Source organism: Manacus vitellinus, unplaced genomic scaffold (assembly GCF_001715985.3).
Source record: "Manacus vitellinus isolate BGI_N305 unplaced genomic scaffold, ASM171598v3 scaffold_39_pilon, whole genome shotgun sequence".
NCBI lineage: Eukaryota > Metazoa > Chordata > Aves > Passeriformes > Pipridae > Manacus > Manacus vitellinus.
In genome coordinates, this window is record NW_021940534.1 from 3518636 (window position 1) to 3535854 (window position 17219).

Here is a 17219-nt window from a genome sequence, read left to right on the forward strand (position 1 = left end):
GTTCTTGTGTTTATTTGAAAGAAGCTGCCATGCTTACTGATTTGGCAAGGATTTTGAAATCCTGCGGGAGAAAGTATTATAACTCTGCAGGAATGGTGTTACTCACCTGAGTGCTGATGAGTGGTGATTGTATTCTATGCTTTCACTTTGAGCAGTTTTGTCAGTTGTTCTTGATTTTTGGATGTGTTTTTCTGCGCCAACAGTTGTTTAAGGAGGTGAGAAGACAATGTTTAAAGTTGTTTAAATGCCAAAATTTGTTTGAGGTTTGAACTTGAACTTTGTTGTCTTAGTAGTTTGATTTAGCTTTGGCAGTGTTGAGCTGCCTCAATTCCCTTCGTAGTTGAGGGTTGCTTTCGGTGCTTAACATATCTTATAGTTAAAATATAAATTTTACTTTCATAACTGGGCTTAACTGTCTAACAGAAAACAGTGGAGTCCAGCAATTTTAAGTTGCATTGACACAGTATGATCTAATAGAATGTGTATCATCAAAATTGCCCAGATATCAAACTTAAAAATAAAAAAAATTCATTGGACTGCTGTATACATTTTAATTTCAAATTATCAACTTCAGCAATGACATGCCTGTCAAGATTTAATATGTATGACAGACTGGATCCTTCATGGCCATCCTGATCTGTTGGATGCAGTAATGTGTTCCATATCTCTTTTTATATGCATGCATGTATAGACAGGAGGTTGGTTTGAATCTCAGTGTGTGTTTTTTGCAAAATGTGCGCATTCCAGTTAAAGTAGAGTATACAGTGGCTGCTTTGTCTGCTAGGAAGCAGTGAAATGTGTGTGCACTTAAAGGAAGTTGGGTGGGAGAGAGAGAGGGTGTCTGAGGGCCAGAAAAGGAGATAATGACGGTGTTAGTTTGTAGATCATGCTGACTGTGTTTTGTAATATGGCATTCTGGTAGGCAAGAAAGAGAGCAGTGCAAGCTAGGGACCTCACCCTTGTTACTGCCAAAGGCTTTTTTGTTAATTTAAAAAGAAGGATTCTATTTTATTTAGTTATTATAAATGCCTAGTGCCCTGTCTTGCCTTCATGAAAACCATTATATGAAGATTGTACAAAAGGGCCAGGAGTCAGGACTGCAGAATATGGCTGTCCAGCGAATGGGACACTGGGGTTGAGTGGAAACATTATTAATTTACTTTTCTGTTTTCTGTTTCCTTCCTTCTGCTCCTCCTGCAACACTTCTGGCATTGCAGGTTTCTAAAGTCAACGGGATCACTCGAATGTCATCTCCGAGTGCAAATGCAGCCAGTGCCAAAAAGATGAGAGAAGTCAGACCTTCACCGTCCAAAACTGTGAAGTACACTGCAACAGTGACAAAGGGAACTGTCACATACACCAAAGCCAAGAAAGAACTGGTCAAGGAAACCAAACTAAATCACCACAAACCCAGTTCACCTGTCAACCACACAATCTCAGGGAAAATAGAAAGTAGCAATGCAAAAACCCGCAAACAGGTGCTATCCCTTGGAGCATCCAAGTCTAACAATACCGCTGTTAATGGTGTAAAAGTCAATGGCAAGTTGAACCAAAAGACATGCACTAAGGAGGTGGGGAGACAGTTAAGGGAGGGGCTGCGCAATTCAAAGAGGAGGCTGGAAGAGACGAATCACATAGACAAGATACAGTCGCCCACCAAGAGAATGAAAGGGGCCGTCAACTTGGCAGAAGCTGCCAGCAAAAAGGCAGCAGTAGAAAAGCCTTTGCTGAATGGACACCTTAAAAAGGAAGTGCCAGAGAAGAGTTTGGAAAGAAATAGGCCGAAAAGAGCCACTGCTGGAAAGAGTACGCCAGGGAAACAAGCACATGGCAAAACTGAAAATGCCTCCTGTGAAAATCGTTCTACCTCTCAAGCGGAGTCCTTGCACAAGCCACAAGACTCAATGGGAAAGCACGAAAAGGGTAGTAGTAAGTCTGGGTGGGGGATGCTGGGGGAGATTCCCATCCTTAGGCCCTCCACCAAGGAATTTCATGACCCACTGATATACATTGAGTCAGTCCGAGCTCAGGTAGAGAAGTATGGGATGTGCAGGGTGATTCCTCCTCCAGACTGGAGACCTGAGTGCAAGCTAAATGATGAAATGCGGTTTGTGACACAGATTCAGCACATACACAAGCTAGGCAGGCGCTGGGGACCCAACGTGCAGCGGCTGGCCTGTATCAAGAAGCACCTCAAATCTCAGGGCATTACCATGGATGAACTCCCACTCATAGGTAAGGGCTGTGGTTTCCTTGGCCTTTTGCTGCTGCTTGTTAATGTCTGTATGCAGCTTTATGCTCTGTTTGCCTTTATGCTTAACCAAACCTCTGTTCAATTAACACTGCAGAGCTCTAGATCCTCTCTCTTTATCCATTGGTCAGGCACGATGCAGGTAGGTTGTCGGAGAGCTTTCCAGGGAGACTTTATATTGCCGTTTTCCTCCTGTCTAACCTGGGGGAAAAAAAGTGCTGTGTGGTATTTTGTTCTCCAGATTTCAGGATCTTTCCTTTCCCTGCTGTTTATTTTTATAGGTAGTACAACTGTGGGTATTGATAGCTTTGTTTTAAACATTGCCTCAGAATATTTTTTGGACCTTTCCAAACATGTTTTCCAAACAGGTTGCAGTGCTGCCAAGCTCTAATGCATTTTTTTCTCCCCCTCCTCCTTTAAAAGCATTTAACCAAAGGGGAAAGAAAATATCTCAGAACTGACTTCTGTTTGGGTACTCAGACACTTAAAATCACAAATTTGCAGTGACCTGCTGACATTTAACAACCATTAAGTGTCAAGAATAGGCAGTAAAATGTAGTTGATTGCAAAATGGAGGTTTCATTATTTCTCCCAGCAGGTGTCTGCCAGGGCTAATGCCTGAGTGAGAATCACTTATTTAACAGAATTCTTGGTTTATGGTCTGCTGTCAGATATGACACGTGACAAAAATGTGACAATAGTTTGTAAAAACATGACAACAGCAGCATACAAATGAACTATTGAATGAGCTACCTCCATCTCTACTGCCTTTGCAGCCATGACATAGTAAGAAACTTGTGTTTTCAATTTTTGTTAGCTCTTCCCTTTGTTTTTGAAGTGTTTTGAGTCAGAGCTCACAGGACCTGCATGTTGCAATTTGAGGCTAGAGTTTTGCCTTTGAGGCATTATCTGATCAGAGGCAGCTATCAACACTAGTTGAGTTAAAGAACACACTTTTCTGTTTAAACTATTCACAACACTTCCTCCCCCTGCCCCGGTTTTCAAACTTTATTTTATATCACATATGGTAAGTGAGTGAAAATGCATGAAAGCACACAAAGAGATTGCATACCTTATGGGAACCAAGGCAAGGAACAACAGAGAAATAACAGAATTTAAGAGGGAGGAACAACAGTTAGCACTTTGTTGCAATAGCCGTGCAAAAACATTCACAGAAATCTGAAAATTAAAATCACTCAAGCAGCAATAAGTGAACATTTTATATGCCTAATGTATGCAGTAGTTGTATGCTAATAGCAAAGAATAATGAATTAAATTTACATTGGCAAGAGAGAGAAGAAAATGTGCAAGACAGCTCGATTAACGCTCCTGGAACAATGTTAACTTTTTAATGAAATACCTTAACTTGGCATTAACATGGCATTACTGTTAATTATTTGTATTATTTAAGCACCTAAGAGCCTAATGAATAGGCAAGGATTCTATTCTGCTGGGTGCCATATAACCACAGCAAACAGTGGTCTCTTATAAAATTTTCATTCTGTGTATCCTTTCTGTAGTTAATTTTCTACCTATCCTGTGTTTAAAATCAAAAGCAAAATGGAGAAAAGAAGCTGGAGATCATCAGTGTACAGAGGAAAAAATGTGTTGGTTCCAGCAGGAAACATATAAAATAATCTGTGGTGATAAATGCACTCTTACTTAAGTAGACACGCATACATATCCATTCTTGTAGGGCCAAATCACATTTCCCTTGAAGTAAGTGGGAGTTTTGCCAACGGCTTGTGTAGCGCCAGCATTTGGTATTAAATGCATACCTGAAGATCTAAGATTTTCAAAATGAGCTTGCTCACTAAGCGATTTAAAAATAGTCCTAACTTAGGTAAATTAAGGTAATTAAAACCAAAATAATGTCAGACACTATTTGTGCATAACATATGCCAGATCTCCTATTTAAGCCATTTTGCTATAGGTGCAAATGAAGTTAGACCTCCTTTTTTGTTGTTGTTGGGATTTTTTCCCTTGTTTTTTTTCCCCCCTTCAGTCTTTCAAGGAAAGTTTAAGCAGCATGCTTAGGTCAGTCCTGGAAAACATCAGTGTGAGATATAAATGCTTCCAAAAGTTATGACTATGTGTAATGGAATTATAATTGAGACCATTTTGTAAACCTTAGCTGTAGGCTCTGGTTGAATAATGTGCTACTCGAGCTCTAATATTGCAGAGTGATTATGAGTGATTGTTCCATGATGCAGGAGAAAATCGAATTTCTTAAATAGGTCATAAACAGTGTTGAAACTAGGACCTTAAGATGGGTGTGTGCTGTTTGTCCCACTGGAGAGTGCATATAATGTTAAATCTGGACCACACTTCTTTCCGAGTTAGGAATATGTTATTCAACTCTATGTATGTTGCTGAATCTTTTGGGATGGAAAGCTCTCTTGAATTATGCCTTCATCTTACTTGTGACCTGCACATATGAAACACTAGACCAAAAAAGTAGAAGCCTGTAATAGAGGCCAGCTTGAAAGTTATGCTTATGTTATGTTATGTTTGGAAGATTAAAGAGGAGACAAAGAAAGCTTTTCAAACCTGTTTTGTTTTTTTTTCCCACAATGGTGTTTACCTTTTCTCAGCTTCAAGACTTAAACCTCTTTAGCACCACCCCCAAATTTACTGAATAGGATAAATCTGCTGCCTCATGGCCCTGCCTCCACCGTTATCATATGCCACTCAAAGCCTTATCCTTGGTTTTGGCTGCAGGCAAAATCCTTTCCTCCCTCTTCACACCTTTGCCTAGTGCTGTGTGGGCAGCATTAATGTGAGCAGCCTTTGGTGTGCTCTGCCTCGATCTCAAACATTGCCATCCCAAAGCACTGCACGCAGATTTCCACTGCTGAGCCTCCTTTCCCACTGGATTGGCACAAGTGGTGGGAGAGGGGAAAGCAGAGGGAAGAAGGAAAACTGGAATCAGCAATGAAGCATCTGCGGTGCAGCTCAAGGTAGTTTGAAAAAAGTAGTACTGCTTGCACTAGCAAGATGATATGACTGGCCCTGAAGATGCTGTAGCTGTGCATCCATCAGTAAATATTTACCATAATGCTGCTTCTTGCCCTTCTCTGTTGTGCAATAGCCTTTCTGAGTGCTCTGAAAAGGCTATGGCATAATGGTTTTTTACTTTTCTGGAAGAAAAAGACAAAGGAGAGACAATGGGGCAGCAGAGATGTTGATGTGAATTTTGTATTAATTCTCTTTTTTCCTTGCTGAATTGTAGGTGGTCCGTTTCTTCACTCTTTCCACTGATGATTTATTTCTGTGCTTTGAGAGTACTTATGATGTTTCTTTTATTGTTCTTTGTCCATTTGGCTGCTTTTTATGCTGCAGTTTGGTATAATCCTCCATTTTTATTTCTTGACTGGAGTGTGAAATGTGCTAGTCATCTTAAAACATACAAAACCAGAATGGACTATAAAATATGGATGGCCTCAGACTAGAAGAATAATGTGTCTGGAACTTTTTTAAGCAGTTGCAGGCTCCAACCCCAAACAACCTGCTACCTCCCTTGGGTTTTTATAAGAATTTTTCTACCCATACTGAAATTAATGATGTTACTGTACTCCTTTTAAATAATAATTTTATTCGAGGTGTTATGCAGACATTAGATAATTGATGTTCTGCTTCCAGAAAGGGTAGGCACTGTCTTTTTTGATGGCCAGTACCCAGCTTGACACTTGTTTTGTTTCTTCCTGGTATAAACCAGATGTGGGACTGGTGGTGGGTGATGGCATGGTGGGCGTGTGGGCTTTTAAAGAGCTAGGCAACTCTCATCTCCCCCGCTGCTGGGTAATGACCAGGGGAAAGATGCAAGTCAGGAAATAGCTTGGGGTTCTCTGAGAAGAGAAGGGAAGGGAAGGAAAATCAAGGAGAAATGCAAATTTAATCATAGGCAAGGCTGTTGCAAATAGCAAAATATGGCCTGCCAAATGAATTAATTTAGCACAACAGGAGCATATGCCTGGCTTTAGCAGGATAGGGACAATTCTGCTCCGGTGCCTAGGTGACTGGAGCTGTATGGGGGGCATGTCCGACATGTGCCCAGCCTGGTAGCACACATGAAGTGAGCTGCCCACAGCTTTTCTAATCTACTCCTGTGTTTCCCTTTCCCTTCCTCTGCTGCCTGGTACATGTGGACCCCAGGAGGCTGCGAGCTCGACCTGGCCTGCTTTGTCCAGCTGATCAATGAGATGGGGGGGATGCAGCAAGTGACTGACCTCAAGAAATGGAACAAGCTGGCAGACATGCTGCGCATCCCCAAAACTGCACAGGACAGGCTGGCCAAGCTGCAAGAAGCCTACTGCCAGTACTTGCTCTCCTATGACTCCCTCTCCCCTGAGGAGCACAAGAAACTGGAGAAGGAGGTCTTGCTGGAAAAGGAAATCCTGGAGAAGAGGAAAGGACCTTTGGAGGGACATTCGGAGAATGCCTACAAGTTCCATTCCTTGCCCCGGTTTGAGCCCAAAAACGGACTCATCAATGGCGTGGTTCACAAAAATGGCTTCCGCAACAAGTTAAAAGAGGTCGACGTCCCACTGAAGACGGGCAGGCGGCGGCTCTTCGCTCAGGAAAAGGAGACCACGAAGGAGGACGAGGAGGATGAGGAGGGAGTTCTTAGCGACTTACACAAGTGTATATACAAGGTAATGGGGCAAGCTCTGCCTGGTTTGTTTTGTAGAACCGATGGTGCTGTCATCTGGGTGCAAACCTGCTGGCTCAGAGGAGCTAATGGGTTGCAGTGCCACCTCAAAGGCAGTAGTTATCACGGTTATCATGACCAGGTGGTCTGGTGGCTTTATCCTGATCTGCCTGGCTCTTCCAGGATGTCTGGGAAAGCTCAGAGGCATTATTGTCATAACAAGATACACTGGGCTCTGCCCCCCTTCATCTCCTTGTAAGAGGTTCCCTGAATATCTCTGCCCAATTACCCTTCCAAACACAGATTTTATTTTCATTTTCTAGTGACATTTAAAATAACGTTCTGCTTTCTCATTCCTGCTTCTTGCAAATCTCTTGTTGAGTGAAGTAGTGCTCCACATCAAAACTAACATCACTAGAAATACTACTACATTTAGAAAGGGCAAATTGAAATACAGACAATATTTTCATCCACAGTGCCAGATTTTACTCAGCACTAACAGTCACATGGACACTTAGTCCTCCACATATCAAGTACATCCATTTACAAAGGAATGCTGACTCCTTCACTGTATTTTATTTGGCAGTCTGCTACTCTGGAGCAGGACTTGGCACTGCAACTCGCAGTGCAATTTTGAGTTAAGTTGAATTGTGTAGCTGTGCTCTCAGAGAAATATAGCATTGAGTGTCTGTGCCCAGTAAAGGAATACACTGTTCTTCCCCTTCCAATCTTGCTTCCATCACCAGGAAATGAAGCCAGATAGCCCAAAATGACTTATTGTTAAACTATTTAGGGACTGCATGAGCTCATGACTTGAGCTTTAAGAGCTTGCTTTGGGTTTCTTTTGCAGCCTGTTACGATTTGTCAGCACAAAAATTATTTTACTTGGGGACTCTGGTCTCAATCTCACCTTTAAAAAGCAATCTCTTTGCCATGCTGCCCTTGGAGAGAAGCTTATCTAATGACAGCAGCTTTTGTGAATAATGAAGTGGCATTTCTGTGCTTAATATCCTGTGCTTAATGACAGTTAAATGAAAAATGTGATACAACTTACCCTGACCGCTGTATGAACAACCTCAAACTTCCTAGGGAAATGCCTCTTTTGTTTCCAGTGCAAGTCCCGTTTTTAAAGTTTAGAAGATACAAAGTCAATCAAAAAGCAAGACTGGGATTTCTGAGAAGCATCCTGATCGGACTTAGAACGTAAAAAAAAGCAAGCGAGCAAAATGCAGCTGGTATAAGCAGCCTGAGTCTGCTGAGCACCAGGCGTTTATCCCAAAAGGCTGAGAGCTCCCAGAATTGCTGCTGCCACCCAAAAAGCACGGGCAGTACTGATAGCAGCAAACTCTGTATAAGTCTGACAATACCCGATAGAAATACTTTTGTTCTGAGTATAGAAGCTGTTAGAGAAGACCATCGCTGTGCCTGTGGGCCAGCGCTCTCCCCACCCACCAAAGCAGCTGCCGCACGCTTGGAAAACACCTTGAGTTGTCCACTGTGGTACCAGCAGCTTCCCAGACACTGAGGCTTGCCTGTTTTGATCCTATCCCACATTCATCTGCAGTGCAGAGGCTGGGGACTGCTGTCACTGGGGAGAAAACAGGAGGAAGCAGGTGGGTTTCTGGAGAGAGCCCTGCTGTGAAGCACCCTGTGGGACCCTGGTCAGCCTCAGTGCAGAGACAGGAATGTATTTTCATTTTAACAGCACTCAGAGGAAAGTACTGTGGAAGGATTGGTTATGTCACTTAAAACAAGCCTCAAGACGTAGAAATTATGCAGCAGTCTTGATGTACCAGAGCAACCCACAAGACGTAAAATTACTATAGTTCACTAAGAGGCTTTTTAGTAAGACTGCGGAAAGGTGGTGCTGGCACCAGATGTAAGCAGAGGATGTTTCATGGCATTTAATGAAACAAGCCTTTTAATCCTGCATCTGTGAGGGGGAGAGTGTTCTTTACCTATTAACATGTTTCTGAGAAAATTTGAAATTTGATTAACAACCCATGCCCTCATGTTACAGTTTCCAGAGATGATGGGATTGTAATGGTTCCTTTCTAAAGCACATTGCTAATTCTATTTAAAAGTGAAAACCACACACAAAACCAAAAAAGAAATCCCATGCCTTTGATAAATACCTAGGCCAATAGTTTGAGGGCTGGAGCAGAACATCACAATCATATGGCTGTAGTCCAGTTTAGGCCATAAAGTCTATGCTTCAGACTATGAAGAGATTTCACACAGTGATTTCTGCACTCAGCACGTGCTTGAGCTGCTTTTAGAAAGAGACATCCAGTCTTCCAGGAGCAGTTACCACCATATCACATGTCAAGGTTAGAGTAAATCTCTGTGTTTGGCTGACTTTCTGCCAGGGCTTCCAAATTATTTTCAGTGTCTCTCCTTTCCAGGCTGTAAGACCTGCTGTGCTTTTAAGTGTGTGCTGCAGGCTGCTGCACTTACTCACTTTACTCCTAAATATATGGCTTTTCTACCTGACTAATAAAATGCCGTAATTTCTAAGTGTGTGAAGTAAGCCAACATCAAAGAAGGATATGATGCAAGATTTTCACTCTTCTCTTCTTTCCCCAATTTTAGCTGTGAAAATATTTAAAAAAATCTGTACTGGAACTGACTGAAAGCAGCATTTGTTTCCATACAGAGCAATATTAAGGCTTATTAGCAGACCCATTACAGGGACACACAGAAGAAATCACCAGCACAAGTTTTGCAACCCCTCACATGAAACTGCCCTGGAAGTCCTATGCTGAGGTCTCTTCAGCAGGGACTCAGCATTTTCAGACTCCACTTGATAGGAGTCATTCCTTTCCACCTGTGACTGTTGTAAAATCTCTGGTTTCTGCTCATATTTATGCTTGCTTTAATGTCTTTAACATTCATAGCGTCACAGTGTCCTTCTCTGTGCCTCCAGGCTCCAGGCTTGGTGGTGGTGATGCTCTCCCTGGGTTGGCTCTCACAGCCTCTGCAACAGACATGAGAAGAATCAGGACGGGAAACAGGAGTTTCTTCCTCCGTCTTATTGTCACAGCAACAGAGACTCTGCTGTGTAGCTTGAAGCTTCCAGGACAGTTGTTGAACTGCTGAGATATCTTTCAGGGTGTTGGAAAGGGTATTTTCAGCAATTCATTTCCTGTTCTGGTTAAAATGCTCCATTACCACATTTTAAATTATTTTCTGAATTGGTATTAGAAAATTTTACAAGATCCCTCAGATTAAAAAAAAACAACCAAACAACATAAACAGACAACAAAACCCCCTCAACCATTTAATTTATGTTACAGTTTTTAGGAAACTAAAAAGATATCAAATTCTTGATAGGGAAGAAATCGATATATGCGATTTTAAACATTTGAAGTCTTTAGTTTTTCCACTTTCTTTTTTCTTGCTTGCTGTATATCTAAAAAAATGAACATGGTTAGTCTTGGAAGGTCAGTCTTTTTTTTTGTTTGTTTTTCTGTATAAGATGAGAGAAGGGCAAGTTAATGAAATGAGGAAGCTGCTGCAGAGCGTGTATTGGTTTGCGAGTGGTGAAGTCTGTGTCCATGTGTGATGACTTGGTGCGGGCCCTGCATTTTACAAGCAGTTTTGTTGTAAAAGGCTGCCTCAATAAACGATTCATGAGGGCATTAAAAGAAGAAGGAAATTGCTTATTGGATCACAGAGAATCCAGCTCTGAAGTTTATGGGAATCAGAGTGCCCCCAGGCCCTGGGCATTTCACAGACTTTTTTGTTAAACCTAATTATGCTGCATTCAATTAAAAAAATGACAATGTTACAACCATATGAGTATGGCAGAGTGATAGACTTGGCCCTTGGGGGAAAAACTGCTTGTATAGTTCTTTCTAGTTTACTCTTGGATATAGTTATTAAATAAATTAAACACAAGAAAAGAATGAGGTGGTTTGGCAGATCTGTTTCATAATTGAAAACCTAGAAAGGTAATAGTCCGAGTAATAAAGTGTTCATTTATGCAGAGTTTTTAAGTCTGTGGTTGCTCAGATGGGCAGCCGGTGGGTACAATGGGAGTTAGAGGAAGGAGCAGTAGATCTGGCGAGGGAGCAAATAGATATTCTACTCCACATTTGCAGAGCAATTCTGGTCTCTGCCTGCAGCAATGCCCTCAAACCAGTATGGCCACAGCACTTGTTGTGGTCCTTGCCACCTCTCGTGGCTTCCCAGGGTGTTTCTTCTGCCGTGGGGCAGAGAAGACAATAGAGTTGTTACTGTCTGGGCACACCAGTATGTCTGGGCTGAAAGGAGCAAGTGGCTTCTGGTGCTCTTGCCTTCAAAGCTGTCAGACAGTGCTTCCCAGAGAATCTGGTGTTGTAGGTATGCATGAAAGCAGGTGTCTGGAAACTTTGGTACAGCTCAAGCAGAAAACCGAATCGGATCCTCTTCTCATAGAGCAGCAGTGTCAACAAAGAGTACACTCATTCAACAATTTTATTATGTTTTATTTTTCTCAACCTTGTAATAACAGGTCCTGGTTCCTTGCATTGGAACTGCTTTTATTGAATTAAACATAACTGTTTTTTTTTAAGCAGGTGATTACAATCATCTTGGTAAACTCTACTTTTTGTGACCACTTTCCACTAGATACAATACTAGTTTAATGCTGAACATTTCTGTGAATTTTCGAAGTCTTTTTCAACTGTTTCTCTATATAAAGTGTGTAGCCACATGATCCTTGGATCGCGTATTTTATTTGATTGTAAAGTGCAGGTTGGCTGCCTACTGGGTGTTTTGCAACCTGTCATAGGAAGCTGGGTTGTGTCCATCTTCTGTATTATCGAATACTGAGCGTTGTACTGGACAAAGCGGTGTTCCTTCTGGGAACATTCAGTTGGCCTTTTGGGTGATTGGTTTGATGAGTTGATGTCATTAAATTTCTCTATCTTCTGATGTATTTTCCCTCAGATACAGAATGAGCTTTAGACCTACACCTCTTCTGGAGACATTGTCCTTTTTCCCTTTGTTGTCACCTGGGATTGAGCCTGTAAGGAAAAGAATGAGGACGGGGGAATGGAGACTTTTTTTATTTTCACTTTTAATTTTATTTTTCCACAGGGTAGGTCTGTTTCTTTAACAACCTTCTACCGAACAGCAAGAAACATCATGAACATGTGCTTCATGAAGGAGCCTACAGTAGCTGAAGTAGAGGTGAGGCCAACTCAAGGGGTGGTAAAAGTTTTTATTTCAGGGCATTGAGTATGGGGACTCAGTATAGTTGACCATCAAGCATTACCGTAATCAGTGTAAGGCTGTCTAGTTTGGGAGAAAAAGAAGTGGTTAGATAGACATGGTGCTGATTCTTCCCTTTTAATTTTTTGAACATTTTTAATAAAGGTGTTGATGAACTGAGGAAGAGAAAGAATTCTTAATCTGACATGTACTGAAGCACAGGAGCCAAGAGAATATAAATTCTGTCTTCTCAATTCATCGTTACTTTAAATAATTTATATTCTTATTTTTAAGCAGTGTTTTATGTTGAATTACATTGAGGTCATGAAAGCTCTGTAAATTTCTGGGGCTTATATTTTAATGAGAGATATCTTGTTCAGTGAATTAAAAATGCATTACTGCTTTCTCTTACCACAGCAAGAATACTGGCGGATAGTGGAACAGAAAGATTGCCATGTAGCAGTGCATTGTGGAAAAGTAGATACCAACACCCATGGGAGTGGTTTTCCCGTGGGAAAGTCTGAACCATTTTCAAGGTACGATCACCAAATCCATCTGTTTTGTCCACTTATTCCAGTTGCCCTGTTGTGCTGAGCGGAAGTGGGGGCACGAGGCCAGCAGGGCAGCTTGGCATTGGGGGTGTTGGCACTGGGAATGTGCATTGACACGTCTGCCTCTGTATCACCCCTCAAACAGGCATGGGTGGAACCTCACAGTCCTTCCTAATAATACAGGATCCATCCTGCGACATCTTGGTGCTGTGCCTGGTAAGCAAGTTTCTTTCTTATGTTTTCAGCTGGTGGAACTGTCCTCTGAATGTGGTGATTTAGTCACCAAAGGCTTCTCCCTCTTTCTGGCCCCTCTCTTCACCAGCTGGTTGAGTAGACATCCGGTTGTATGTAGCAGGTGGTATGTAAAGGAATGAAGGCAGGCATGCAGATAAAGAATTGATGAATAGTTGAGACCGCACTCCTGGGAGGAACCTGTTGTACTTGTAGTATCCCTTGTTGCCAGTGTATCAGTGTTCTTCTTTTGTGTCAGGGCGATGAAGGACAGAGCCATGCAACTTCCTGGCTTGCAAAATGCAGTCTGTAGCACTGGGCAAAGCAGCACACACATTTTCTAAATGAATTGTCATGAGTGCTCCAGCTGCATATACACCATTGTAATTTACTGGTAGAAACATTAGCTGAGAGTATAATAGAATCTCTTGTGCAGGTGTTGAACCTGAATAAACCACTTGGGAAACAGGATACCTGTTTAAAAGTTACATGGATGCTTGACAACATGAAGCAACCTCCTCTGATCAATGGCATTGAGCTTGAATTATGGGTATTTATAAATTCTCAAAATAAAAATTTTATACAGCTGTTAGAAAACAAGTATGTTCAAGGGCACTGTAATTGGTCAGTAGATATTTTCTTAGTGGAAAATGCTGAGTTTGTTAAATTATTCCCTCTGATAGGAACACTTAAAACTTCAAGGGTCAGCTCACAGGTAGAATAAGATTTTCAACTTAAATGCCCCCTCAAACTGTCTTTTAATTACAAACTGCAGTTACTCAAAACTCATTTTTCAATCTCTCTGTTTTAGGAGTGACAATTCCTTGGCTAAATATTGGCATGGTCTTTTCTACCTCATGCTGGTCTCGAGACCAAAATCACCTTCCATACATTGACTACTTACACACTGGTGCTGATTGCATTTGGTAGGTATTCCTGTGTTTTGTTTTCTTCATATTGATTGCAGTCACTCTCTGTAGGCTTGTATTAACAGGAGTTTGTGTAGTATCTTTTGCATGAGTGAATCTCACCTAGAAGGTCCAGTTTTAAGGGTAAAATGTGGTATAAACTTAATGAGATGAAACATCCCTTCCTGAATTCAGTGCATGTGTAGTACTGCAGATCATGATGATTTAGTTTGCAATGACAGATGATGGAGGCATGATGGAGAAAGCAAGTGCTGCTGTCATGTCATGTGCCTTTCAGCCAGGCTTCTGTGATATTGGTGTTATTACCCAAGAGCATCATTAGTGAAAACAATGAATGATAAGTTATGTGACTGTGTTTCTTAATTAGATAAAATGCAATAAACAGAGAAGAAAAGTTATTTCAGTGGTGCCTCCTTGCAAAGGTGAGGAGCTGGTTCCATTTTAGCAGTTCCAGTGGTTCCCCTCTGGAACTTGGAACTCTGGGAGCCTTTGACTCCTCATGTGGTGTGACAGAAGGAGGTCTGCAGGGTCCCCTTTGCATCCAGAAGTCCCCATGGTGGCAGTGGCATCACTGTCAACTGCTATTTATTCACCTGCTAAGTGTGAACTCCAACGTTTCTCAGATGATGCTGATGTGCTGATCCAGCTGTCACTGGGAAAGCACATGGCCCAGAAAAAAGGATTTGAAATCTGGAGAAAACTATTAAGGCAGGAATCTCTTCTCTCTAAATATTTTAAGTTGAATAAATGTTCTGTATGCGATCATATGAAAAGGTAAAGGTAAATGCTGGAATATGCTGCAGACTTGGGATTTTGTTGCTTTCTGTCATAGGCATTTCATGGCTCCTCTCCCTCTTCTGTGAATCATTAATCTGTAATCTTTTATAATAATATACTATCAGGACAAATTGCTGAACAAGCTATGTTGTCCTGAACCTTAGGTGAGTCTGTTTCTCTCCGTAACATTAATCTAGTATTAAATGACAGTAAATTCCAAACAGAAGGCATTCAAGAAACCCCTAATTGAGTTCTGAGGCCACGCTTCATACTGTGTGTGTCAAAACATGTGCCTTTTGGGATTGAACAGACTTGAATGCAGACAGTCCAAATTTTAGGAAAGGCTACTTTTTCTGGTTTTCCAAGCCAGGAGAAATAGAAGTAAAGAAGCCATTTGCTTTCTCTTGATGGACTTATTTATACACAAGTACATACTTTAAGGTGTGTTTATGATGATTGCCTTGATGAAACAGGGATAGTAAGCACAAATAACTCATAAGAAGGAAGAGAAACTCTTTTGTCTGTAAAGGCTATTCTTCAGCAAGGCTGCCAGATTGAAGTGTCAGGCTAATATTCATTAGCTCATTACAACTTTTAACAGTCCAATAAAGTACCAAGCTTTATTGAGGAAAAGATTAATTTAATAACTCTAGGTCTGGCATAATATTTGGAGTACCCTGACAGCATTGCTTTCAATGGCTGCTTCAGGGATAACAAAGCAGGCCATTGGGTGCCAAAGCTCTCCTCTGTCTTGCAAAGTCCACCCACCATCCAGGAATTTTACCTTCTGAGGACAGATCCCTGTGGTACTAAAACCTGTGGTACTTCATTTACCTTCAGATTGCTCACCTCACTCTAATCTCTCAGGTTTTACCTCCTGGAGAGTAAACAGGGGAGAACTCAGGGCAGAGGTCAGTGACCTAAGCTTTTTTTATTCTGGAGGGATCCCCAGTGCCCATTAAAAGAGAGAAGAAAATCTTGTTCTGCCCAAGACATTCTGAAGTCTATACCGGTGGCTCACTTCCCATTTTCATAGGTACATCAAGAATTGTAAATGAGTGAAATTGCAGCATAGACCAGTTGCAAAGGATCTTCGTTCCTCTCAGTCCTGCCCTAGTCCTGCCCAGCTAGTTCCATGCACTTGTGTACTGCCCCTCCTCTTCACACATCATTTCCATGCCTTTTTCTTGCCCCATATTATGAGGGACTGTATGCTTGAATCTTTTGTCTATTCCAGCCATGTTTTTTGACTTTAAAAGAAAGGACTGCGTTCTGCCACATTCTGGGTTCAAATTTAAAATATTTTCATCACTGTTTCAAATCTGTTATTGTAGTGTAACTAGAGTAATACACTACATGTGTTCTAAAGCTGTAGTGTTAGCAACACAGGTACTGCATAGTACTTGATACGTGGCATGCATTTAAAATTGCTGTTGGAACTTGATCCTTATTAAGATGAAGTTCTTCTACTTCACCTCTCTCTAACCCTAGAATTTCTTAGCAAGGTCCTGATCGTTTTCAAAATATATATAAGGAGTCAATCTGTGTACAGCTGGGCAACCAGCTCATTTGAGCTCTTACTGTGGTTACAATTAACTGTAGGAGTAGATAATGTCATTTCTTCTGGCTCTTGGCTTGAAAATCAACAAGGACAAATCAAAGTCATCATCAGTACAGTGAACAGTAACAAGAAGTTCAAATCATAGGAAGTATAGCCTCCTACACACTCATCAATCAGGATAATTCTGTATGGCACACATGGAGTTAATGTTAGTGCATGTTATAAGCAAATATCCTAACAAGGTCTGTAAGGCCAGCAGAACACTTTATGAAGTTGCTGGAGAGACCAGATGAATGGCAAGAAAACTGCACACTTTCCTCCAAATCTTTTCCACCTTTATTTTCTTGTTTCAAGTTTGGAAAAATGGCTCTGTGTGTGTATCTGGTATGGGGGAAATGGACTCCAGGTTGAGGTCTCATTCCTTAAAGTGAACTCATAAGTCATGATAAAGCTGAGGATGCCTTTTACTTGCCTGAGCATAACAAACCCAAATAAAATAATGTCACAGATAAAGCATAGCATGGCAGCAACTCAAGGCAGGTTTGAGAATCCCAGGATTTGCACTGTTTCCCAAGCTGTGCTACGCAGTTCACAGTCATCAAGTACCAACTACCAGATCTTGGGAACAGGTATCTTCAGGATGGACATAAACCATTACCATGCTGACAGGGTGCAGGCAAGAGCAGTGACTAATCGTCACCATATTGCCTCCCTGCAGCCAGAAAAATAGCAGTTCTCTGGATGTGATGAAGCCAAGACCCGCGACTCCTATGTTATTTCTTGTCGCTTCTGCTTAGGGAGCACTGCTGGCAGTGAGCAGAGAGAGGACAGCTGCTTCCTTGGCTTCTGAAGGAGAGGAGGATGTGCAACTTGGCGTATACCCAGCAGAGTTTTAAATCTCTCTTGCTGCTTTGGCTGCTCTTAGTCAGGTCTTTTGTTGCAAGGGAGAGGAGGGATGTGAGATTTGTTTAGTAGGCAAGGCAAGAAGGTCTTAGGCAACTTTGTGTCCTAAGAGTAGAAAGGATTTGCGGTTTCTTGACTGTTACAAACAGAAAACGTTATTAAATGTGAA

At 41.6% G+C, this 17219-nt stretch overlaps 1 protein-coding gene across 3 annotated transcripts in view; it reads left to right on the forward strand.

Annotated features, from left to right (window-relative positions):
• The window catches only part of JARID2 (jumonji and AT-rich interaction domain containing 2), a 214791-nt gene that overhangs the window by 183878 nt on the left and 13694 nt on the right, over positions 1-17219 (forward strand). For all 3 annotated transcript variants that reach the window (XM_018077644.3, XM_018077645.2, XM_018077646.1), the window contains exons 7-12: positions 1218-2235; positions 6407-6906; positions 11985-12077; positions 12516-12634; positions 12795-12865; positions 13692-13806. In XM_018077644.3, the coding sequence (XP_017933133.1) occupies positions 1218-2235; positions 6407-6906; positions 11985-12077; positions 12516-12634; positions 12795-12865; positions 13692-13806 (1916 nt within the window). The remainder of the gene's footprint in view (positions 1-1217; positions 2236-6406; positions 6907-11984; positions 12078-12515; positions 12635-12794; positions 12866-13691; positions 13807-17219) is intronic.